Source organism: Rhamphochromis sp. 'chilingali', assembly GCF_963969265.1.
Source record: "Rhamphochromis sp. 'chilingali' genome assembly, chromosome: 7".
NCBI classification, from domain to species: domain Eukaryota; kingdom Metazoa; phylum Chordata; class Actinopteri; order Cichliformes; family Cichlidae; genus Rhamphochromis; species Rhamphochromis sp. 'chilingali'.
The window spans coordinates 3,709,818-3,736,147 of NC_137934.1; the positions used below are offsets into that span (position 1 = coordinate 3,709,818).

At 43.1% G+C, this 26,330-nt stretch overlaps 1 protein-coding gene across 2 annotated transcripts; it reads right to left on the reverse strand.

Annotated features, from left to right (window-relative positions):
- Positions 1–3: 3 nt before the first annotated feature.
- On the reverse strand, positions 4–24,818 carry utp20 (UTP20 small subunit processome component). 2 transcript variants are annotated; one of them, XM_080886199.1, is made up of 61 exons: positions 24,598–24,818; positions 24,338–24,418; positions 24,176–24,242; positions 23,940–24,072; positions 23,663–23,851; positions 23,318–23,399; positions 22,780–22,917; positions 22,514–22,669; positions 22,285–22,437; positions 22,040–22,174; positions 21,830–21,907; positions 21,574–21,752; positions 21,328–21,492; positions 20,376–20,464; positions 19,865–19,970; positions 19,584–19,734; positions 19,365–19,427; positions 19,118–19,285; positions 18,346–18,422; positions 18,016–18,095; positions 17,642–17,897; positions 17,370–17,552; positions 14,955–15,045; positions 14,735–14,820; positions 14,085–14,210; positions 13,379–13,545; positions 12,728–12,936; positions 12,468–12,611; positions 12,300–12,379; positions 11,968–12,203; positions 11,281–11,425; positions 11,059–11,146; positions 10,753–10,896; positions 9,445–9,498; positions 9,144–9,296; positions 8,883–9,038; positions 8,632–8,772; positions 8,413–8,550; positions 8,173–8,312; positions 8,004–8,086; positions 7,622–7,914; positions 7,390–7,529; positions 7,128–7,284; positions 6,682–6,780; positions 6,400–6,567; positions 5,144–5,310; positions 4,857–5,004; positions 4,633–4,749; positions 4,372–4,542; positions 4,163–4,294; positions 3,960–4,070; positions 3,726–3,875; positions 3,413–3,595; positions 2,132–2,263; positions 1,913–2,045; positions 1,645–1,826; positions 1,464–1,535; positions 1,065–1,355; positions 839–965; positions 589–734; positions 4–499 (listed from the first exon to the last, which is right to left on the reverse strand). In XM_080886199.1, the coding sequence occupies exons 1-61, from the start codon at positions 24,646–24,648 to the stop codon at positions 344–346; spliced, it is 8,436 nt and encodes a 2,811-aa protein (XP_080742325.1). In that variant the 5' UTR covers positions 24,649–24,818; the 3' UTR covers positions 4–343. The 2 variants fall into 2 exon arrangements, with proteins under 2 accessions (XP_080742325.1, XP_080742324.1); XM_080886198.1 differs by having other exon boundaries at positions 21,328–21,495.
- Positions 24,819–26,330: the final 1,512 nt, after the last annotated feature.

The following is a 26,330-nucleotide window of genomic DNA, read 5'->3' on the forward strand; positions in this document are numbered from 1 at the left end:
ATAAACAGATGGATCTTTTTTAATTACAAATACATGTACATTTAACTGCACGGGATAGAAATTGGGGCAAAACTGTAGCCTGTTCACAGCAAGAAGATATAAAATAGATTCCAGCTTTGCAATTCACATGAATGAGTGCTGCGCCGTGACGTGTAACAGACGTTAATTCTGGGTTTTTCCACAGCGTCCTTGCTCTGTACACACAGTCAAGCTTCTGTTTGGTCTTTTGTGTTAAGTTGAATCGGAAGCCCACAGGATTCTGGGTATACTCTTATCCATGCTTCCTTTTGAGTCTGTTCTGCATCAGCTGGCCTAGCTTTCATCCCCTCCTAGCGTCCTCGGCTCACTGCACCATGGCCAGGTCTTTGAGCGCGTGGCTTCGCTGCTTCTTGGCTTTATATCCAGGCCGGAGGAACTCGATCTTCCTCTTTTTGGCTTCGATTTTGTTCTTGTGCTTCTTCAGCTTCTTCTTTGCAGCGATGTCTGGGTTTGCGACCGCCTGCAGAGACCGGAGGAGAAATTGTGAGGACGATCGATGGCAAATTAAAGTTGTTTCTCGTGTGTGTCTCATTGCGATGTCTATCATACCTGCATGGCTCTGTGTTGTTTGCGTGCCGCTCGTCTCTGTGAGAATTCCTTCTGGACGGCAGAGAAGGCCAGGGAGAATCTCTCCAGGCCCACATGTTTCTTCATCAGCTCGATGAGCTCCTGAGCAAGGTTCTTCAGTGTGGGATCTGGATCAGAGATTAGGAGACAACAGGGGTCATTCGGTGTATCTAACACTTTTTGTCAGGATGGGTTTTTTTTATTCTTGGCAACACTGGTTCAGAGCAGTTACCCTGGTCTGCGTATGTGCTGTCCAGCTCTCTGTACAGTGGCGTGATTATTGTGGTCAAATACGGGGCGAGCCGTTCTTTCCCCAAGTCCATGGCCATTGCTCCCAGGAACTTAAACACGCACGTTCTCTGAGAGAAATCACAGTGAAGGACAAACAGTGTCACATTACGGGCACTTCAAATCATCACTGGGTTTAAAAAAAACAAGACAAGTGTTTCTAAGTTTACCTTGAGGGGAACTTTGGGAGCATATGCAGCTTCTCTCTTTGCCATCAGAGACAGCTTCTTCATCAGCCACAGCAGGGAAGGAGGCCTGTCTTCTTTGTCATCTTCTTCCTCCTCCTCCTCCTCCTCTTCTTTTCCCTCTTCCTCTCTCTCCTCCTCTTCTTCATCTCCCTCATCACCATTCTCCATTTGCTCATCCTCTCCCTCTTTCTCTTCTTCCTGAGGAGTTATGATTTGGGACTCGGGGGAAATGAGGTAGATCACCTTGCCGACGAACAGCAAGTTCTTGATCACCTGTGGGTGAAGCAGAAGCGCCTCTGTTAGCCAAACACCTGTATGAGCTGATCTTTAAATGTATGAGGTGCAGGAAGGCAGGTGTGTGGCTCGGTGGGGTTTGCGCACCTGCTCTCCTGACGCCGTGTCCAGGTACTTGGACTGCAGCTGATAGCAAAAAGACAGCGCCAACTCTCTCATCTAGATTTCAGAAAACAAAGGGAAAGAAGATTTCATTTAAAATATAAGATGCAGAAATGAAGTCTGCTGCAAGAGGGGAAAAAAACAAAAACAAGCATCTTGGCTCTACCTTCTTATCCAGGTTGCAGGTGATAAAGTCGGTGGCTGCCAACTCTGATGAAGCATCTCCTTCGCCTCTCCAAACGGCGACCAGCTGCTCTGCCCGGTGAGCTGCAAACAGCTGGCCGAAAAGCTGTGAGGCCGTTAGCCACACCCAGCAGTGAGGGTACCGCAGGTGGGCTTCGATGTGACCTAAAATAAGGCAAAGACATGTTTTAATGAGCATGTGCAGAATGCATTTGTCAGTAACGGCGAGGTGATGCATGTGCGCTCTTTACCCCAGATGTTCCGGAGTGTGTCACTAGGCTTGCTGAGCTCCAGGAATCCACAGTGTTTGCTCAGCTTAGTGAGGAGAGTCAGATAACTGAAGAGCAGCCTGTCAGCTCCTTTCTCCTCCTGCTCCTCTTCGATCTGAAAGAGAAGGTTACAAATTAATCATTTATTCTGAACTCACTGCCTTCAATCGCACTTCTGCTCCTCCCTGTGTGATGACTCACATCTTCATAGTTGTCGGGGTCGATCTCCTTCTCCAGCAACGGCAGCAGGTCCTCCAGTCGACGGGAAAATTTCTCCTCCTCCACCTCCACGAACAGGCCGCATATCTGTGCCCCGAGACGCCGCAGGCTGACCTGGGAAGGAGAACATTTCTCAGTTTATACAAGGACAGATTTTGTAATAGGACCTTTAATATATGGAGGGCCAAAACTGCCAAATGTTGAATAAATAAATAATTGACACAAGACATAAGTGCATCAAGTTTGTTTTTCTGTTGAAGAAATGTAATCTTTCATGCAGCTTATTAATTTAATGTCACTATTTCCAAATGTAGCCACTACATGCACAATTAAACAAATTACATCAACCAGTCAGTTATGTAACCATCTCCTAACTGCTTATAGTAAATAAATGTGACCGATGAATGATTTATTGTGGATTTTGGCCCTTCATAAATTTTGACTAGTGCTGTTAGCGTTAATCTCGTTAATAGGACGTTAACGCCATAACCGCATTCACGAGGCAAATCCCCGTTAGCGAGTTAACGCGGATCACCGCATGCGAGGGTTAAATGGGGCGATCCGCGTTAACTCGCTAGCGGGGATTAGCCGCGTTAATAACGCTGACTGCACTAATTTTGACATTACTACACTATAAAATATAAACAAAACGTTAAAAATTATCTATTATAACGGTTCACTTTAACTAAAAAACAAGCAAACTGTAAAACTGTTCCCCTGCAAAAATCTATACAATCACGGGCCACTTTAGGTACACCGGCTCAACTTCTCATTAATTCAAATATCTAATCAGCCAATCACATGGCAGCAACTCCACATATTTGGGGATGTAGTCATGGTCAAGACAACCCGCTGAAATTCAAACTGAGCATGAGAATGGGGAGGAAAGATGATTTAAGTAACGTGGCGTGGTTATTGGTGCGAGAAGGGATGGTTTGAGTATTTCGGAAGCTGCTGGTCACACAACCACCAACAGGGTTTACAGAGAATAATCCGATAAACATAAAACATCCTGTTTCAGGAGAACGGCCAGAGTGCTTTGAACAGATGGGAAGGAAACAGTCACTCATAAAAACACAACCAAAATGCAAAAGAGCATTTCTGAACGCACACGTCTAACAATGAAGCAGATCGGTTACAGCAACTGAAGACCGCAGCGAGGGCCACTCCTCTCAGCTAAGAACTGGAAACTATTCCACCAAGAAATAAAGCACGTATGAAGAGCAAATGAGTTCCAAACCAGTAAAGCGTTTTTGTATGTACCTTTTCTGCATTCAGCCAAGTGCTGACAATGGAGAACAGCGTGTTCTGGTTGTTCGAGTCCAACTGTGTGAGCAGAGTCTTGATGGCCATGGCTGCCATCTTCTTGCACCGCGCCGAGTCATCGTTGACCACAACAAGAGCAAGCGGGGCAAAGAACAGAGCGCTGTGCCCCAAGAGAATTTTCTGAATGGGAGGGAAAGAAAAGAAGAAGCAATGTTTGACAACAGGACCGATGTTGTGAATGTGCAGTGCGGCTGGATTTCATTATCCTGCAGAGTATGCCGTTTCTATTATTTTGTATATTTTTACACACCTGAGGGAAAGTCTGGAAGATGTATGCCAGCATCTCCAGCACTGACTCCCTGCCCGTGTCTTGCTCATAGCGCAGCTGTGCCACCACAAACTCCAGGTGTAGTTTCAGCTTCTTCCCCAGCGGGTAGTCCAGCAGGTACTTCAGATAGATCTGCACCACATAAAAACATCATTTAGAAGCTGCACCTGAGAGTCTGCCAACGAGTCGGTGTGAAAGCAGAAAAGGAGTTTGTACCTGTCGACAGTGGATTCTGATCATAGCGTTGCTGCCAGTAACCGACAACTTGGCCACTTTTTTCATCACCTCCTCCATCTCGGGAACAACGAGCTTCCTGGACAGAATTGCCTGGAGTGTACACACACACACACACACACACACACGTAAGCACACTGCACATTACATTAGAAATGTTTCTGACTACAGCTCCACTGGTTTACCTTGAGCAGACCGAAGGCAGTAGCCTGGCGAGACTGGTCGTAGATGTCCTCCTCGGCGTATCCCAGAAGCACCTGCAGCTGCGTCTCAGAGATGTTGTTGGTTTTCACATTCTTCACCAGAACTGTCATGGCCTAGGAAAAAGAAAACATGTTACCTCATTCTCGATCATCTTTAAACCTCACTTTAAAGAGTACGATGCATTTTATACCTTGAAGCAGTTCTGGACCAGGTGGTAGTTCTCCCCGCGGGCGGCTCCAGCCTTGGAGTAATCCTTCAGCAGGACAAAGAGCTGCTTGGTCAGCTGCCCAGCGTTCTGCTCTACTGCTGGCAGAGGGAACTTTAACAGCCAAGTGAACGCTATCAGAGCCTCTGTGATCACCTGAGAGGGACACAAGCAGAGGTTGATGGAGGTTTATTTAAGCAATCCATGATAAACGAAATAAAAAGATGCCCAGGTAAGTGTTGGTACCTTGACATGCATGGAGTCGAGGCAGGTGAGCAACAAGTGCACAAAAGGATCCAGCATTTCCAGGACTGAGGGATCGGATGATGTCACTTTGGATTTCTTCAAACTCAGGTGGAGCAGCTGAGCATTAGACACGTGCACACATTAACACACATTTATTCCTTCTTGAGATAAAAGTACAGGGTGCCATGTTACAGAGATCATTCGTATTGTTGGAGAAAGCGCACCTTGAGGCCGGCATCCACCAGGATGTGCATGTTGGTGCGGCTGCTGACGGGAGCTTTCTGACCTCCTCTCTTTGGAGTGGGAGGCAGGAGCAGACAGCTGGGAGGGGGCAGTCTGGGATCTGGGGGAGGCTTAGCTGATGCTTTGTCCCTACAAGCAAACATGACATAGGCAGGAAATTGGACAAAATATTAGAAATAATTTATTGCACTCTGATATTAGACTGTGTGTGTGTGTGTGTGTGTGTGTGTGTGTGTGTGTGTGTGTGTGTGTGTGTGTGTGTGTGTACCGGTCTCTTTTTGTTAGAAGTGGCAGGCTCTGGCTGACAAGGCCATGGCTCAGCAGAAGGATGTCTTGCGAAGTCATGCCGCTGTTGACAAGCAGACCTGAGACCAGTCGCCGCAGTACTGCAGCCACCCGATTACACACCTTCAAACTCGATGTAGCCTCCAAGATCTGGTTTGAGAAAAATAAACGTTAGAATAAAAGTTATATACGTGCGTAATATACCCGTCACCAAATTTCACCAAAATTTGTATCGACAACGGCATTTTGTTCGACGTATGAATTTTGTTGTTAATAATTAACAATTTAGTTAAAAATGTTGTTGCTAACGAAAGAAAACATGGACTTAAAAATTAAGAAAGAAATACTATTAAGTAATGTTAAAGACGCTAGCTAGCTAAAACAGCTAACAAAATTTATTTATGTACAAGAGTTATATAAAACGGATGTGTATTAAATATATGGTTATATTTAATTCAATCCAGCAGCTAGTTAGCTAACTACCTAGGTAGCTAACTAGCTGACAATTCAAGTATGTTAGATAGCATTTTTAATGAAGCTAAACTAGCCACACAGTAGGGCTGTTACTTCACTGATGTTAAGAAATGCTTTGCAATTTTTTGTAAACTCCATGTAAGTACTAGCTATGATTATTGTTTATATGTTTTTGTGTTTAAAGTTGTTACTTAATTACTTTGTTACTTAATAACAGATTTTAGAGATTTTAAAAGCTATAAGTTAAAAAGAAGAAAAAGAGCTCAGGTGATTTCATCCCGAAAACATTACTGGAGTGCAGATAAGTTATAACAGAAAACTAATTGTAAAAAAAGTCATTATTAGAGGCCTTCACAAAGGGTATTTAGCTAGGCAGGTAACCTTGTGTTTGTACATTAATCAAAGTCTTAGTAAAGGCAAGAAACATGATTTATGTGATCAGTAGCGCCTGATTGCCAAATATTTCATGTCAATAAGTCTGCTGGAAAGTTTTTAAAAAATTTAACCGAATGTAACCATCTTTATTTTTAGCTTTTTTATAATTATTGATTTTTAAAATATTTTTTTACATTTTATATTTGATAACCTGACAATCAGTCAATAATTCATTATTTGGCACATTTAGATGCATCTTCATCCTGTCAGGGTAATCTTAAAACTGACAAAAAACAAACAAAAAAATCTTGTTGGCCACTTGGCCATATTATCCGCCACTGTGACTGATTACCAATTATCTTCTGTTTCTAAGTTCAAACCCCTCCTCACCTCCTTCAGGGGCAGTATGAGCTTGGTGATGCTCTCCTTGCTGCAGAATTGTGCCAGTAGCTCGTACGAGTCCATGCTCTTACTGTGGCGGGCCTCCATCAGCTTGGAAACGATACCCTTCACTTCCTTCTCCTCGGCGACCGTCCCAAACAGCTCGTTATTGAAGATCTGGTCAGTGGAGCAACAATAACAGAGAGGAGGAGAGTGTAATAGGGGGACAGAGATTAATATAAACACAAAAAAGTAAAAAGAAAAAATGTTCCTGAAAGACGTCAAGCTTACATCAATGAGCATGTTCATGCAGGGGTCCAGGTCTCCACTCTTTAGGGTTGGAGTGAGAGCTGAGAGCAGCTGGTACACTGTGAATGTTAACACGTGGAGCTGGATGGAGGAGGGACAAAAACAGACAAATATTAGGCTGATCAGGTTTGCCTCATGTCAACAAAGGTTTCTACTGTTATGACATCAACTGTAACATTAGATTATATTTCCTGTCTAGGGTTAGCTCAATTACATGTACTCATACAAGTCTGAGCATGCACATAAAAACATAACTGTCACGCTCTTTTATCACGTTTTACTTACTTGTACTTATGTTGGCATACTTCTACTTGAGGTACTCTTTTAAGCACATACTGCTGCATGATGCGTGCGCTATATTAAAGCTAAGGTGACCTGAAGCATTTATTGATGTTTGCAGGACTGCATTGTTGCGTGTGTGTTCCTACCTGGTATCCCTTGACCAGAACGCCTTGCATCTCTTTGAGCAGGTACTGCAGGTATCTGCAGCCTAAAGTCTCGATTATCTTCACCAGAGTTCCCCTTGCCACGTCACGGATCTCCTGGAAACGGTTCCTCAGCAGAACACAAATCTTGATCAGAATCCTGTAACAGAAGCAGAAATAATCAATCAGATGTCATATTACTGTCTAAGGTTTGAAATACACAGCAGATGATCTTTTTTGTGCTTATGGACACACGGCTGCGTACCCGGGGAGGTTGACCTCCATGACGTGCGGAGGCAGCGTCTGCATTAGTTTGACCATGGCGAAGGCGATTGGTATCCGCACCACCTCCTCGTCTTTCACATCCTTTGACTTCACTACCTTGTGCTCCTCGTCACGCTTCACCTGGAGGAAACCCACACATTATCACCAACACTCTGCTCCTGAAGGTTTTTAGAAAAACTACCAACACATCCACACGTTCGTGTGCATCGTACCTTTGCATTGAGACACTTGTGGAGACGGGGCAGGACGCTCTCATTAACAGTCTGATGGATCAAACCAATCAGAGACTCCAACTCTTCCGCGCTCTGCGGCAGTCCACTCACTGCCGTGGATAATTTAGGAGCTGCCTGCGCCTTGACTTTAGTGGCAGGAGCTTCCTCCATTTCCATGGTGACATCAGTGGAAGCATTACCATCGACTTCCATCGCTTCCTCATCGTCGCTCGCGTCAGATTCGTCATCCGCAGCTATGTTCTCGTCGTCTGCGTTGATTTCCACACTCCCAGCTTCCCAAAGACACACATTTATATTTCTTTACTTCATTTATTCATGTAGTTAGTCAAGAAAATTCATGTCACCCCCCAGAGCCGCTCACCCTCTCTGGCTTTGGCGGCTTCCATTTCTCTGCTGAGGGTCTGGTGGTCAAAATGGAAAGCCTCCAAGACTGTGACCAGCAAACTGGAGCAAGTAAAGCAGAACAACAGGTAGTGTAAAAAGAAAAGACAAAAAAGATATACTCAGATTACAAATATATGCAACCTTACCTGACAGCCAGTTTCTGTTCAGCCTGCGCTGTCTGCAGGATGTGGACGAACTGCTTGAGGTAGTAGAGGTATTTGGACCAGGTGAGCCTGCGACATACCGCGCCCACCACCTCCACCGATGCTGATATCATGTTCTCATGCTGCAGTATGGAAGGAGGAGAAAGAGGAAAGATTTTAGACACAAAGAAAAAGGAAAAAAATACGTCCTTAACTTTTAAAATGAAACCACAATCAAGTAACCTTCAGCATCTTTTCGTCCAGCAGGGCCGTCATGGCGTACGGCATGATGTAGTTCTGGAGGGAACGAGGCGTCAACAGCACCGTACCCTCGGTCAGCTGTTTGGCGAGCTTCCTCAGGGCACGACCCCGACGGTGGATCTGAACAGAGAGAAAAGGTGATCAGTGGGATAAAGGAGGAGGAGAAGGCAGAAGTGTGAGCTTTTGTGTTCCCTCTTTTACCTGGATGTGCTTCATATGCTCAAAGAAGTCAGACTCGGGGTCGCTGTAGTTGGCGAGCTGCACCAGGTCTCTAAACTCTTTCTTGGAAGGAAAGGTCTTCACCAGGCAGGCCAGTATGGTTGTATACTCATGCTGCACACTCTTGAAAGATAAAGAAGCACAACAGAGTGAGCAAGTGAGTTTAGTGGCTTCACAGCATCTGTGTCATTTGACAGAAACAAGAAAGCGGTAACCATAGTTACAGCTGTTACCTCCGTTTTGCTGCGGAGGCCCTTGTGCACAGCGTCCAGGATGATGTGTTGCACCACGTCCCTGTAGATCTGTTCTCCGGGCCCGACCGCTGCCAGCTGGGCGATCACTGCAGACAGACACAAGGTGGCGTTGTCTCCCAGTGACATGTCCCCGATCTGCATCGGAGGAGCGAGATGAGAATAGAAGCAAAACATCAGCCAATGAAATGTTTATCCTGAAGGTAAACAACTTCTAAAGTGTAACAGTGAATATTTATTTACCTCATAGGTGTGGAAACAATTGTGCATGACAGTGCTGATGTAGTCCAGGTCCAGAGTCTGCATGCCTTTAACTCGTCTGGTGGCGTCTTGGAACGCCGTCAGACGCACGTCAAAATGGATCTCATCCAAGTGTCGACTGTCAAACGCGTTCAGCTGCAAAGGTGAGCACAGGAAAAGCCCGTTAGCTGCTGCTCTTTGTATCGTGACCCAGACTGAACATGACGGCAGAGGTTACAGTTCAGACCTGTAGAAAAGTTGGACATTATTTCCTCTCTAATGTTCCTCATCACAGTCATCTCACCTTTGTTGCCAAGTCAGTGATGTATGTGAGTGAAGGGTCCAGATCCGACAGAGTCTGAGAACAGAGCAGCGCACAGGAGGAGTCAATTAAAAGGGCTACAAAAACTAATAACAACTTTCTTTTAACTGTTTTTTATAAGAACATTGGTTATTTGCTACTTTGGTTATTTTTCTTCATTTACACTGGCCATCGCAGGCCACATACAGCCCACCAGACTGGTCAAACTCCACTTTCTGTCAGTATACAAAAGCTTAACTACAAATTCGATCCCTGAGATATTTTATTATTAGAAAAAGAAGTGCAGTTTCAGCAGTACTTTCTACACAATGAAGGAATACCGGCTTAAACTGTAAGCAGTAAACATTTAAAATTACAGAAATCTATTACTGGATTACATTAGTGTAGTATGAATGGTTATGGGAAAGTTCTGTATCAGTAGAAAAATCTGCAAAACTTGTGAAAATACAGTTCAAAGTTCAAATTTGATTTCCCCCTTCACATTTTCCAGTGCCGGGCCACTTCTGGCCCCCAGGCCTTATGTTTCACACCATTGTTTTATGCTATTTTTGGACACCCAGTGTAACGACATACAATAATTCCCACAGCTAATGTTGTACAGGAGTGAACACATCTCTCTTTTTATTTTATGTGGCTTGATGCACTGTCACAGAACAGTTTAGCTAACATAAAGGATATTCAGTGCGGTGTAGCTAAGTGAAAACAAGAAGAAATTTAAAGACCTGCAGTTCCTTGAATGACCACTTGAGGCTGACTCTAAAAAACCAGTCAATCCCCATAGACTCTCATGATAAATTCACCAACTCACATGTCTGGTACAAAATTCTCAGTTCATAACAGCCGACAGGGTGTTGAATTTTTACATAATGCACCTCTTTCAACTAAGGCTTAAAATTAGGCCTAAATAGGGGCGTGGCTGCTTTGAATGACAGAACGACAGGCGGGAGCCAACACATGGCCGCTATAGCAGCTAGCTAGCTAGGTGTGCAGTGAACTGGAAAAGTAGTCGAATTTTTATTTTATTTTTGCTGAGTATCATTTACTCTTAGCTGGTAACTTCAAATACAGTCATCCACCTCCCCCCGATATGAATAAGAATAAATAAATAAATAAAAATAACCCAAAGCCAAACACATTTCAACACAGTGGCTAACAGGACTGTGGTGGAGAAAATGGTGAGATTAAGTGCTCTGGCCTGCTTTGCATCTGTCCACAGGCTGATGGTTGATCTCACCATGCCTATATTATAAGTTCCAGACAGCGTAACGCTGCATTAGTTCTCTGCTGTACCTTGAAGACGTTGGTGAGGGCCTGCCTTGGCAGCTTGTTGTGAATGATGGAGAAGAGTTTGCTGAGCGGCCGGAGGAAGGCGGAGGGCTTGTCACACTGTCTCAGCAGGTTCTGTATGGTGGCCAGGAGGTCGATTTCTGTCTCCTGAAACAAAGTTTATCTTGAGCGGAACTTCTCGAGCACACACCATAACACTGCAAAACTCTGGCTTTTATGTAAAAGTTTTTATAAATTAATTAATTAATTACTACAGATTGTTAAATGACTGTAATTTCAAGGTTCAACAAACTCAGTTGTAAGTCTTACTTGTGATTTGTTGCCTTTCTGGAGGTAAGGAAGCAGCAGGCTGATAAGCATCGAGCTCTGCTCCTTGCTGCTCACGAATCGGCTGACCCTGGCAGCGAGAGAGTAACACATCCTACTGTTAGCTGGGGAAGAGTCAACCGCGTGTATAACGATAACCACAACCACAATCATAATCATAACCTTTATCTCAACCCAAAATGAGTCACTTGACATTCAACTCACTTGGACAGGATGTTGAGCTCTTTGGCCACCTGTGCCCTGAACTTCTTCTTCTTGAGTCTGTCTGTGTTGCGTACAATTCCGCTGAAGTAGTGCAGCAGCGTGGGAATGTGAGGCAGCAGCAATCTGGAGCCTTGAGTAAGTGAATCTGGAGGATACAACATGTGCACGTTTAACGGTGATCAGCAGCAGAGGGAAATGAATCCTATTCTACATCCTAGAATGTAGCTAAGTCCAGTGGAGTGGTTGGGTTTAAACTAGATTAAAACTAACAATCCTCTTAAAAAAATTAGAATACTTTAAAATAAAAATAATTAAACATATTAACCAAAAAATTGACTTAGCTACATTTTGGACCGTCTTTCCGGAATGCAGTAGCTAGCGAGCTGATCGGAGACTGTAACAGCCAATCAGAATTTTTGCCAGTCTGTGATTGGTTAGTTTTGTGGCAACAACTGAGCGAGAGGGGCTGTTATTGTGTGTGTATATGTGTGTATATGGATAATAGCAAACACTGAAATGCATTTCTTGCACGCGGAAATTAATTTTGTTTGCTCAAATTAAACTTTTCTTCACGCAAAATAATTTTCTCCTCAAAATGCAACATTTGTGCTTGCAAACTTTTTTTACATGCGCTCTGAATAGAAGCACAAAAATAACGCCATCAAATTCCTGTCACGATCTGCTAACCTGCTGCGATGAGAGCTCCCTCTGCAGGCTGTGGAAACACACAGCCGTTGACACTGAGCTCCGTCTCAGTTTCTGAGGCAACAAAGTCTGCAGCTGTTGCCAAATACTCGGCTATGTCCATTACTACTGCGATGGTTGCTGGAGATACTTTCTTAGCTGAGAGGAGGGCGAAGACATTTAGAAGGATGTCGCACTCTGGGTGGTCCGGCTTCTGCTTGGCAAGGAGGGGGAAGTACCTGAGACGGTAAAAAAAATATATCTTTGAGCACGCTTTACTAAGCCTGGATGAAGCTTTCAGCCGACACTCAGAAACATTTGTGAAGGATGCTGACCTGGCATCTTTGGACCACACATGGATAAGTTTCAGCAGAGGGGTGGGGGAGTAGGTGCTCTCTGTTGGGAGACGGTGCACCTGCATATAAAAAACAAATTTAAACTCATCAGAAAGCCGGGACAAAGTAAAGAAATACTCAGTAAGAATACAAAAATCTTTCTCTGACCTGAGGCCAGACCGCTGCCTCAAAGACAGCATCAATCTCATCCGGCCTGAAGCTGTAGGTGTCGAAGCAATTGAAGAAGTCCAGGATCCTCAGGATCCCGAGTCTCCTCAGGTTCTTCAGAGGATTGATGCAGCCTGCTCGCAGCTGAGGAAGCAGATACGAACTTCTTTATTTTTATGTTTTACAGAAAGTAATAAGGACTGTTAAAAAGTGTTAGGACTATTAAACAACTTCAACCCTGAAAGAATAATTCTGATTACCTGTTCTCTCTGGTCCAAAATGGTGGACACGGACGCTGTGACACACACTAGGATCTGCAGCACTTTGGGCAGGTAGACGTGGATGAGGTGACCCAGTTTCTGGATCACCACATTTATAGTGTTCAGCAGGCTGTGAAGACGGCCCAGCGGCAGGACAGCACACAGGTCGGTCTCTGCTACCGCCCTCTGAACTGCAGCCAGACATGAACCTGAGGACACAGGAGGAGGAAACGATGAATGAAATATTGGTTTGCAGCTCTCTGCGAGTGCCTGTTGTACCCAAATAGTCTGTGGAAGCACTTTGCTAGATGATCTCGCTTGGATTATCTGATAATGTGCAACAATGTTGTCCAATATTACTTCGGGCTCTCAACAAAACTACATGGCATCTGTTTCTAATAAAGCCTTAAAAGTCGAGCATCTGTTGCCGTTCTACAAACATAGAAAATGTATATATAAACTGTAAATAGATGCAGGCACTCTGCAACCTTCCTTTTATGTAGGAATGCACCAGTTGAATCAAGTCCCTCACTACAAAGCGATGCGTTGCAGACAAGATGCACATTTTACCACAAACTGACTCGGATTAATTGCTACCCGTTGACACTCTGTCTGTTTTTATAAATTACTTGTGACGTTTTCATATCCTACCTTGGCAGTGATGGCTGACTGACTCAAAAAGCAGGTCAATGAACATCTCCAGCTCCTCAGCCTGACATCCTGCCAGGAAGCGTAGAATGATGGAGGACCGGTAGGTAGCGCTCGCCTTCCCCTGAAACTTGCTGCCTGCTTTGGAGCGCAGACGACCAAACAGGATCCTGCGTCGTACACAACACAACACTGAGCTGTACAAACTTACGATAAAATACGGGATTATCTGAAAGAAATTTTCCCCTTAAAGCCAAAATAAATGTAGAAATGAAAGTTAAAGGTAGTAAAAATGTTTTACTACTTCTCCACAAATCCACAGCATGAAGCTGTGATCATACTGATTTATGTAAAACACTGGACGGATGTAATGCAGAACAAGAAGCTTGTTCCCTGTAATTGCTATCAGACACACTATTAAAAAAGCAAAACACAGAAGAAATGTTCAGTAACTGGAGGTTATCAGACCAACAGCCAGAATCTGAACAAAAGCAACATCCTCTTTTTCTCGAGGACACCAGAGTTCATCTATGAACTAAAAACGCAATATGTAACCTTATTTAACAACCAAGTAAAAATACTGTGCAAGAGTCAGAAGTTTTGGGCAAAACACCTTCTCTTTGTTGTTGTTGTGTGGTAAATTAAAATGATGATATTGCTCATGCATGCTTATGCTGCCTCTACCTTTACAGTGGAACTTGTACAGTACCTCATGAGCAGCGGTATAAGTTTGCCTCTGTGGGAAGCATCAACCACTCCGGTCTCCTCAGAGATGTTGAAATGGACGATTTCCTCTTTGAAGTGTTTGTCATCCAATAGCCTCTCAAGATTCTCCCTGAAAAAATGCAAACACACACACGCAGGTCTAATCACTCTGTAAAGGTGTTGCAGAACCTTTGCTAAAATATCTTCTCCATATTGTAATAACTTTCATAAGCACAAACAATACATGTGTCATATGAAAGAATAAGAATTCCATCTACAAAATAATGTAATTAAGACTCTGAAAGCAGCTCAGTGTGTCAGGCTGATCCTGAACAAAGCAACACACACACACACACACACACGTGTCTGTAATGCTAACGGCCCCTGGATCAGACCGTCTGTCTGCAGCTTGGCTGAATGTGTGGTAAATGGATATCTTGATAACAGACAGCAGAGAACATAATGTCAGACAGAAACAGCACGGAGGTGGAACTCAGCATTCCTACATCTGTAACCACAGAGGGCTGATGATAAGAGCCTTAACAATAAAACCACTGAAGAAGAGACGGAGGGAGAGAGAGCTGCTGCCAAAGAGAAATTTCACTGTAATCACATCCTCTCCGTCTCCTGAGGTGATTAAGGTAGTTTCCTTACTTGTACGGAACTATGTTGGGGTCCTTGTACGTGATGACACACTCCAGGGCCACTTGCTGAATCTGCTGATCCTGATGGGTGAGCAGCTGAACAACAGATAGATAAGAGAAGAAATCTGTGATACAACTGCAAGAAAATAGCAACTGCCTCAAAACTGACTTGAGTAAGGGAACAACTCGTATGTTTTAAGGACAGGGTGTGCTACAGACTTGGGCACTACCTGATTATAGAGCTCACGGAGGCTGCTTTCCAGATAGAGAGCTCGAGGGTTGGTGAACTTGGCAAATACTTTCAGATGAGCGATGAGCTGTCTGAGAAACAAAAGACAAATTCAGTTCATTATGTTCTTCTACTTACTGTACAATACACTAGAATTATATTATAGTTATATCAAAGTTTTATTTAAAAAATGAAAGTTTTCTGGTACATATAAGTTGATGAACATACTTCATACCGTGTACATTATAACATACCATAATAGACCCATTTCTGTAATATACTCACATAGGGCTGCTCGATTATGGCAAAAATGATAATCACGATTATTTTCACTGAAATTGAGATCACGATTATTTGACGATATTTATTTAACCCTTTAAGACCTACTATAGAACCAAGTCCACCAGAGCTTATATTATTTTTTTACATGCTGTAGTGCCATTTGTGGGAGCATTTCAAGTTGCTATACATCAATACAACTGTTATAGCCCATATTTTAATAATATGTATGCATTAAGTCCATAGTAATTACATAAATTGCAAAAAAGTGCAATAAACTACAAAAAAAATTGAAAATCGCTTTTGTTTTGTTTACATATATTTCTACTTGGAGAAATTTAAGAGGCTTATCCCTCAAAACTTTAAATACAATAAAGTTGCAAAAAATAGTTTACAACAACAGGAAATTTATTTTGAGTGTCTTCATAGTTTTATTTTGGAGATACAGCAATTTTTATATACTGCAGGAAAAACAAAAAACAATCCTATGATGCAGATTTGCAAAGAAAACAGCATGTGCATCATTTCACTGTGGGAAGTGTTACGAACAGCTGATAGGAACGGCAAAGCGTGTTTCTGGAATATTATGTTTTTGTTCCTGCAAGCGCTTTTTATGCAATTTTTGCAAAGCTATATGTGGAACGAAACCGTGACCGAGGACAAGCTGATGGCATCAGATGTAAGTACAACTCCTCCGGTTTCATATGCAAAACAAATTATTGCGCTAGCTTACACGGTCCAGGTTCTACAGGGATTTAAAAATAGTTACGCAAAACGGAGCGTACTGCTCTGACCGGCTTTAAAGGGTTAACAATGACTTTAAAAAAATAATATAAAATAGTGTGCAACACCACTGAAGTTTTTTTTTTTTTTTAAACTCTCTTTTCAACCAACGGCAGTCACTCTCCAAATAACTTCTGCTTAGCTTTCCGAGCTTCCCTCGGGTCCTCTTAATCAGCGGTCTCCAACCTTTTTTGCGCCACGAACCGGTTTATGCCCGACAATATTTTCACGGACCGGCCTTTAAGGTGTCGCGGATAAATGAGGGAGGGGCTAATAATCGGCTCAGTCATTTTTAATGATCGTTGAAAGCCCAGATCGTAATCGTGATTAAAATTCGATTAATTGAGCAGCCCTATACTCACATATCTTTATTATTGCTAATATATATTGTAATATATCTATATCACTAAAGCACTTCTGGATGGATGCAAACTGCATTTCGTTGCACTGTACCTGTGCATGTGCAATGACAATAAAGTTGAATTCTATTCTATTCTATGAAGTCTTTATTTAATTCTGCACACTGGGTAAAAACTACCCCCATGCCCAAGCACTTGCAACACATGGCCGCCCCTCCCTGAGTCTGCTGGAGGCTCTTTCCTGTTAAAAGCGAGTTTTTCCTTCCCACTGTCGCCTAGTACTTGTTCATAGGGGGGAAGTGTGATTGCTGGGGTTTTCTCTCTATTATTGTAGAGTCTAAAGCCCCAGATGGCAACTGTTTTTGTGATTTGGAATTATAAAAATAAAGCTGAATTAAATTGAACTGGTAACCCATAGAGCTAAAAAAAAAAAAAAGAAAAAAGAAAAAAAAAAGAAATTGTGGCAAAAGCTGCAGTTCCCTGATTGGCCACTTGAGGCTGAATCCAAAAGAGACTCGATCCACATAGACTTCCATGGTAAAATGCCAAACGTCAAAGCAGAAATAACATCTGATAAAGGTTTGGTGCAAACACATTTTTGGTCTCTTGGTCACTTTTAACCCCATAAAACCTGGAGAGAAATGTATTTTTATAACTTGCTCTTTTAAACCACATCAAGGTGAAATCTAGGAGAGTGGTCTCTAATAACAAGGAACTTAGGTGGCTTTTTGGGAGATATTTTTAGACAATTATCCAACAAATAAATTGAATGCTGTGCAGTTAAATACCTTAAACACACTTTACATGAAGTCTAAAGTGAAAATGGAAACCAGACATGACACTAGTAACTACAAATAATAAAGCAGCTATCGCTTTGACATCAGAGCAATAACGTGGGTAAAACAATTATGGTAAAATCAAAAACAGCTTGCAAATCAGAACCCTGAAAACAACGTCATCGCTTTGAGGACAGCAGTATTACAAATATTTCTTACTTGGCCGTTGCTCTTCTTGGAAGGGACTTCCTCAGCTGTTTGCTTCCTTCCTCTGCCTCCTCCTCCTCTTCCCCTTTTTCCATGTGCTCAGTCATCCCTGATTTATCCTCCAGGGCAGCATCGCTTCTCTTCCTCAGGTCCTGAGTGGGCGCCACCAGCAGGTCTGTGAGATAAAACTCATTCCTGCAAACAAGCGCCGAGTTTAAGATCAGATAACAGAACATATTCTTATGATGGAATTTAAGGAAAATGGTCAATCAGCTGACACTGACCTGATAAACCTGAGCAGCAGCGGGGTCAGTTCCCGGCTGCGTGGCTCCACTCTGTCGGTAAACTGGGCCATAGCGCGCCACAGTAAACTGCGGAAGTTAGTGAAGTCTGTCCTTTCACTGGGGTCGGAGGCCAATTTCAGCTGCTCTAGGAAAAGAGTCCCCACATCCCCGCTTTCAATGACATCACAGCCTGGCTCGCTCTGAACACTGAGCTTTTCTTCATCATCATCGTCTTCTTCTTCTTCCAATTCCTTCTCTGTTACATGCAGAAAGCAGAATTCCCTTTTAACGTGTTTTTGGCAGTTCAAGGGATTCATAGGTAAATAAATGCCATTATAATTACATGCTGTGACACAAGTACCAAACAGCCTTACCTGCCAGCCCGGCCACCATCTCCAGATGTTCATGGTACACCATCCAGAAGTCCTTGTTGTCCATGCCTCTGGCATGGCTCCTGCAACGAGGAAAGACAGAAACCCATTTACGCCAAATGTTTTCCATGGATACCTCAAAGTGTCAATGTAGTTTTAAAGGAAATGCAGACAAATGTCTGTAATTTGACAGAAAGGCCAGCTTAGAGCAAATCCCCAGCATTCGATAGCAGCATACTCATTTAGAAAGGCCCAAGTAACAAGACTGGAGCATAGATGATGGAACGTACATGGTTCTTGAAGTATAAACAAGCGTGATTATTTTACACTCACACAATAAGTTCAATGACTGGGTCCCACAGTGGCCTGAAGTTCACAAACAGCATTGCAATGAGGTACCGCAGAGGAACCTGAAGTCAAACAAGAGGAAGGTTATCCACCCAAGCATCTAAAAATAAACGGGACTCGTATAACTTCTCTGTAACTACATTATACGGTGGCTCTGAGAGGCCAAACGGACTGCAACTTAAGAAAACACCAGCAATAAGATAAACGCTGCAAAAGCACACAAAACACAGCGGAAACAGGAAAAAAGAAAACAGAAATAGAAAAAACTGTTTTCCAAAAGCACAAGGGAAGTGTTTCTGGGGAGACAATAATCTGACGGACCAGTTGCAGGAACCAAAACATGCTAGGTAAGTGTGTTTTAATCACATCATTCACATAATGCTGATGATGGATTTTTAGGCTAATAGTTAGGCTAACACACTTGCCTCTCATCTTTACTTTGCTCATAAAACCGATGAATCCTCTACAACTGGTCCGTCAGGGTTACTGTCTCCCCAGAAACACTTCCCTTGTGCTTTTGGAAAACTGTTTTTTCCTATTTCCGTTGTGTTTTTGTGCTTTTGCAGCGTTTATCTTATTGCTGGTGTTTCTTAAGTTGCGGCCCATTTGGCCTCTCAGGGCCACCGTAACATTATTATATATGCCAACATACTGTATTTATACTCTCTGCAACAATAAAAAAACAAACTTATCACATGATAAAGAACACGCATCATTATTCATCCTGTCATGCTTTCATCACTGCTCTTCTCCACACCTGCTGGATGGTGCCAGGAGGTCCGCGGGGCAGGCTGCGCGGCACCAGGTCGTGTCTCAGCTTCCGGAGGTGAAGCAGCTTCTCCCTGTAGTCGTGCACTGAAGCCGGCACCAACTGCGCCTGCAGACACACTGCGAACACCGACTGCACCTCCACATTATCCTCACCCTGGACGAAGACAGTCGAACAACATTTCCAATAACTCCAAACTTTAAATGTGTTTAATGAGAATCTGCGGGTGTTGTACCTCAGTCTGTGGAGGGAGCTCTGCATCGAACTGAGAAAAGAGCCTCAGAGTCAGCAGACGAATCTGAATTTTAAAAAAAGAACAAAACTGTGTTTAAATATGTCTGTTTTCACCAACACCCAAACCACCAGCGCCTTCAGGTTGTGAGATATCTTAACTTTAAGGGGGGAAAATTTGGTCTTTAAACTATTCTGAAATGTCCCGTGATCTGGCACAAACCTTAGAAATGTTGGACGAGAGGTTGCAGTACAGCATCTGGTAGAGTTCAAGCAAGGCATTGTGGGATAGGTGCTCTGAAACCCCACTGAGTGACAGACGGGTGTAGTACAAGTCTGCTAGCAGCAGAGCTGACAGGTCTGTGGGAAATTTCCTGTGACAATCACGACGACAGCGGTTACAGGTTGTTGAAAGGTGTTTTGATCTGATGCAATAGATGGAAATTCATTCGGCAACAGAGAAAGGGTGCTAAATGTGTTTTAGGTCGCACACGCAGAGCTTACTGTAGGATCGAGTTGACTTTTTCCACCGTGACCAGTGAGAGAAGCTGGGCAGAGCTGTCCAGAGACAGGAGGCAGCTCAGGGCTTGCCTGGCTACGAACAGAGCAGCTGGAGAGAGGACAGGAAAGAAAGGAGTCACTCAATTTGCAATTTTAAAAAAATCATTGTTCACTTTTTCACCCCTCACCAGTTTTGGGGAAAACCTCATTAAATTTTGGGAGATTAAATATATAAAGTATTTTAATTTTTTCCTTCATTTAATCTGTTTTTGTTTTGGTGCCCAAATTTAGGGTTGTAGAAATCCCAGACATGAAGTTTAAGGTTAACTCAGACTTTTAAAAAATAACTAAAATCACAACCAGTCATTCTAACTTGTTGGTAAATGATTAATTCCAGTCCTTATTTTATTTGCTTTGGATGTACTTGTTAATTACCCCACTGAGCCGTATGAAACTGCAACCAAATGAAAACATTTGTGTTAATAAAAAACCAACCACACAAATAATCACAAACCTTTCCCTAGTTTCTCTGCCTCGATCTCACACAGGAGGCGGTTTAGGAAAGCTGTCACATCAGGTACGACAGCGGCTGGAGCCAGAGGCCTGAAGCAAAAGAGTGTAAATATTAACATTTAACATGTTTCTCTCTTTTTTTGCCTGTGTATGAATACACTGTAAGCTGACAAAGAAAAAACTGAAACTTTCCCCAACTCTCTGGGTCAGGGGCCCCCAACGCCGACTAAATCTTCTTGTTTTTTGGTACTGGTTTTATTTTGTTATATTTATCTGCGACACCTTAAAGGCCGGTTCGTGAAAATACTGACGGACATAAACTGGTCCGTGGCGCAAAAAAGGTGGGGACCGCTGCTCTGGGTTGCCTCTGAGGTGTGGTCGGTTTTTATTTTAAGCACTCGGGTCGGGTTTGCCATGAAAATCCAGAGGAAGTGATGGATCCCTGGCTCCTGAATGCCTCACTTCTGCTCCCTGGCAGCAGCAACTTTGAGCTACAACTAGTAAAGTTAGCTCACAGCAACCTTTGTCCAAACTACAGGCTCCCAGCACAAAAGCCAGACAAAAGCCAGTTTTACGCATTGAACAGACAGGAGAAAAAGGAATGTATGAAACTACAATGCAGGACCAAAACTAATCCTCTCCAGGCATCTTCTCTGGATGTTGGCTGCCTTTTGTTTTGTTCTCGGTTAAGATGACTTAAACAACGTTGAGCTTCGAGCTCCAGGGGAGGCCAATCCATGACTGATGTGCTTCTGTGTTCATATTTCTATCAATTTTGACAAGATCCCAACAGCACTGGCTGACAAAAGCCCCAAACCATGACAGAGCCTCTAAGACGCTTTACAAATGCCTGTAGACACTCACTGTTGTAGCTCTCTCCTGACCACCTCCTCATTTTGACCAATGCTGTTGCACACGTGACCAAAAGGAGTCTGCCTGCAGGGAGGAGTTACCTGAGATGAGGCAGCAGTACAAGTGCAGCCCACGGCAGCGAGAGGTTACTGACGGGTTGGTCCGGCTCATCGGGAATTTTGATCATTGACAGCACCAGCTCAGGCACAGCTAGTGTCTCTGACTCCGCATGGCTCCGCTGAATTTCCTCCTTCCTGCTAAACACTCTGCTGGAGGAGAAAACAGATTTACCTCGTGGAAAATGACACGACAACAGTAGAAAATAACATTTCACCGTAGAATCTCACCCTGTTGTCTGACCGGTGAAAAGCAGTGGGTAGGTTTCAAAGGCCATGGAGCCATCTGTGGGGGGCGGAGCTTTAGCGAGGATGAGACTGACCAGCACATCCAGGCTGCTGTGGTGAGAGAGGGCATCACCTTGGTTGAACAGCCCTGTGGTGAAGCGCAGCAGGGTGGGGAGGAAGAGCTGGAGGACAGCAGAGGAGGAAGCCAGTTAGTCCGCGAGATTTAAAAGAAACAGAGGAAAATAAAAAGTGAACTCACCTGCTCAAACTGTTTCATGGTGAACATCTCTTTGGTGAACTCCAGAATCAGATCGTGCCCCACAGTGCTCCGAAATATCTAATAAAGAAGATTTCCAGAAAGTCTGCACGTAAGCAACGGGCAACTTTCTCTTTCTGGTCGTGTTTATAATGCAGTCCTTACGCACACTGTGACACCAGACGCAAAAAACCCATCTTTACATGCACAAACCTTTTGCACAGTCTCTTGGATGAGTGAGTTTGGCAGGCTGACGTTCTCCCCGAGGAGCAGAGAGGATGTGATCTGGAGAAGAAGACGGGAGCAGGAAGCTGACAGAGACGAGCTCTGAATCAGCCTCAACACCGTCTGCGAGGACGAGATCGTACCATGAGACGCCACCTTCATATGCCCGCGCATAATCCATGGAATTTCTCGCATTTCTATATATAATTCAATCTCTTAGATTCTCCTCTCACCTGGCAGACAGACTCCGGTTTGGTAATCTTGGCTCCACCCTTGTGGGATGCCAGGGTGTGCAGAATGAACAGAAGGCTCTCCAGCTGCTCTGTTGCCGGGTCTGCGTCTTTCCCCTTTGCCTCCATAATATCCAGCACCTCCGACATGCTGGCCTTAAGAAGAGGACACGGCGCCATCAAAACACGTGAAAAAGGCGCAGAAAAGACACAAAATAGAGTCCAGCCTTACCTGGAGGGACTCCCACAAAACCAGCATGTGTTCTCTGTCCACGTGATCGGCTGCTGCCTGGGCCATGTGATCCAGAGCGTCCCTAACAGAGGTCCACGGGAGAGAGACTCCACGGCTCATTGTTGGGCCAAGCTTACGCAATGCCACAGAGAAAGCCTGGAAAGATAAAAAGGTTGCTTAACACATCAGGTTATATAAACAACACCTAAAAGTGCTTAATTCAACCTAAGTGATGTCCATCCCGCGCAGTCACTCTGTTAACTCACATTAGCAGCACAGGAGTGGAACATGTTTCGCACTCCTTTGCACATCTCAAACAGCAGCTGGCCCGTTCCCTCCACCTTCTCAGGGTGCTCCTCTAGGTCGGAGAACACGTGGGTGAGCAGAGCATCGAGATCTGGAACCTGCAGACAAAGTGATACACCAGTTCATCGGGGAAAACGACAACAAATAAAGAAATACAGTAGAAGGAAAGAAACTGCTACAAGCTCAGGAGTTAGCGCAGGTCATCGGTAATCAGAAGTTTGGCAGCTCGATCCCTGGATGCTCCAGTCTGCATGCCAACCTATCCTTGGGAAAGACGCTAACCCAAGTCCCTCCCAACAAGTACATCGGCGTGTGAATGTGTGTGAGTGTTAGATAAAGGTGCACTTAGAGGTAGAAATAAGTGCTGAGTGGACAGGAGAAAAGCACTGTACAAGAACAGTCTATAATAATAGAAGATGTTCAATGGAAATGTATCGCAGCAGATGACAAGTAAATCAAAAGTAACAAGAAGTGGAGACATGAACCCAAATCACCAACCTTTCGCATCAAAAAGGAGAAGCTTTCTGCTGCAAACATGCGGATGTGCTCCTTCTTGTGTGCCAGCAGGCTGCTATACAAACTGTGGGGTGGAAAGAGGTTTCACATTTAACCATCATATGTGCATCTGATCTCTAGTAACACAAGTAACCTGCGAAGGATGCAGAAGGAAAACCAGAGCACTTCTAGGGTCAAATTACAAAGCATACACCCATTTTCACCCACTTTGCTTCCCAAAACTAGCTCCTTAGGTCGTTTTAAGTCTTAAAAATAGATTCCTGATTATCTCAAATTTCATTAAAAAATAAAAATCACTCGCCCCTCTGACTTTATGTAATGCCTCACCTGTAGATATTGGTCATGTCCTTCACCATAAGCCTCCACAGGTACTTGTAGAGGTAGGAGAGGCAGGTGAAACTCCACTCCAGGAGCTCTGTGTCCTTTGTGTCCAGCAGTGAGGTGATCAGAAGGAAGAAATCTGGGAAGTGGGGGTAAAAGTCGGTCTGCAGGTCTCTGGCCAGCTGCACCACGAGGCTGGAGGAAGAAATTAGGCGCTTAGATTGCAGCCTGATGATTCTATGCAAGCCTACAGCTACAAAAAATAACATAAAATACTTCTTACTCTAGCAGGGGTTGGTAGGCCAGACTGTTTTGGACGGCCAGGTGGGTTTTCAGAGATTCCACGATGGACTTCTGATGGAAAACCAGCATGTTGAATGACTGGCTCTTGTTGGAAACCTCTTTCAGAAACGTGGCTGTGAAGGAAAAGTATTAGCTTTGTGTGCAAATCTCTTCAATAAAATACTAACACACAAGCTCCCCCTGAGTATGGGATACTTCATGTTTCCTTATACATACTGAAATGTTCTGTCAAGTTGAGGTCCCTCCATTTTGTCAGTCCTTCAGAGAAGTATGTTTCTACTTCCTGCAAAGAGAGCAAAACAGTCCTCACCAGTAAGACACAGATGAATGGATGAGAGTGGTGTTCGTAATAAGAAGCGGAACATTTTGATTCCAAACCTCAGCGTAAGATCCAGTTCTGTCAATGCGATGGATCACGTTGATGTTGACGTTGGCGAGTCTTTCAGCAAATGTGAGAAACTTAAAAAAGACAAAAACAAACAAACAAACAAAACAAACCCAGATCACATGACTTTAAACGTGCTGCAGATGGTACACAAATTATTCTAAATGTGACAGAGTCATACCAAACTAGCTTTTCCCCAGCTCTGTCTTTGCTGCTGTACTATTAACACGCCGCAGTGTTTGTGGGCTCTTACCCTGAAGGTGTTCTCAGATTTGTGATACGAAGACTTGGATTTGATCTTCATCTTGGCCTCGTCGCTTGATAAGAAAAGAGCGGATTTCCAGAGATCTGTGTGCGGCTTAAAAGACTCATGAAAACTGCACTTTGTTTTTCTTTCTTTCTTTTAGCTAATGTTACAACTGTTTACACACACGCCGACAACAGGAGGCAGCCATGCTGAGCAAAGAATTATGGGAAGTTTTCCTCTCTCCGCGTGGTTAGACCGAAGACAAGCTAAAAGGCGAGAGAAGTAACCCATAGTTACTTCCGGTTTCGTTTGTGCTCTCTCGTCTCTCTGCTTCTCAAGTTATTTAGGTTCTAAATGCACAAAAAAAGAACAAATAAGGATTTTTTAAGACTTTGTTAGACATGCCAGAATAGACTTCGACACAAAGAAAACAATAGTAAAGCAGTATTTATCTGAAATAATTTAACTGAAACCTGCCTGAAATCGTTCTACGGAGCGCCACTGGGTCCAAATCATATGACCATATCCCGATTACCTACATTTAACAAGGACAACAGAGTTTGGTGTCCACTAAACTTTCACATTATTGTAAGCGTTATGGGTTATGTTTCATTTAAAGGTTTAATTGACTGGAGAAAAAATATTTATGGTGGATGCAACATTTTTATTTCATAAAGGACATCATCATATCTGCCCATCCATCCAAATAAGACGTGACCAGACTGGTAAACGTGCCACTCAAGCAACTATTCACACTAATAACATCTGAGTCTTTACCAAAAGTGAGAGGCTTGCTGTAAACAGAAAAAAACATACTTTATGGTTTATTATTAATGTATAAATTGTTAGAGTTATATTATTTTTTCATGGTAGTGGCGCTTTTTTTGGAAAGAGTTTAGTTTCTTGAGTGGCTATTTGAAGATGGCTTTAAAAGTTAGTCAGTCCCCAATTTTAAAATGTTCATCTTCAGTCATAAATTAACTTATTTACAGCCTCATACAAAAACACATATTTTCCCCTTTGTGAGGACTATGTTGGGAGTGAATTTATATAAAGGATGATATGTATATAATCATTTATATACTCCCCAAAGATCATTGCATACCTGATGTAGTTCACTGGTTTTTATCATACTTGAGTTACTATGTGGAGATTTGGGTTACCATTTACAAAAGTACACCATGTCATACAAAATAGAAATAAGGGTGCTTAAGTATAGTTAACAAGGGTTGTAGCACAAACATTCATTATTTTTAAGGTCACACGTGGTAAAATAAAAAAAATGTAAATTTATTTATGGATAATGTCTATGTATATATTAGACTGTATAATCAAAACAGATATATACAATCAGCTAAATAGGGGTTGGACTTAATAAGCATGTGTTACCTCCTACTGAGTTTCAAACAGGGAATGATCAATATTTCTCATCATTTGAATATAATGTCTTTCTTTTTTTATTTCATATTCATTTATTTATCTTTATTAACATTTATTACATATAGGTCTGAAATAAAGATTCTGATTCTCCAGGTGTTTACAGTCTGTGCGTGTGCAGACATTTCATTACTATAGCATATATTTATAGACAATAACATAAGATATTATTTTCATTTATATCATAGTCTACTCTAGAAAAATGAATATTGCTATATTCCTATTTTTGAAATGATTAATGAATCCCACACAAGGTTTGATAAAGATAAAGTCTGATAAACTGTAGCCCAGCTGACTCTGGT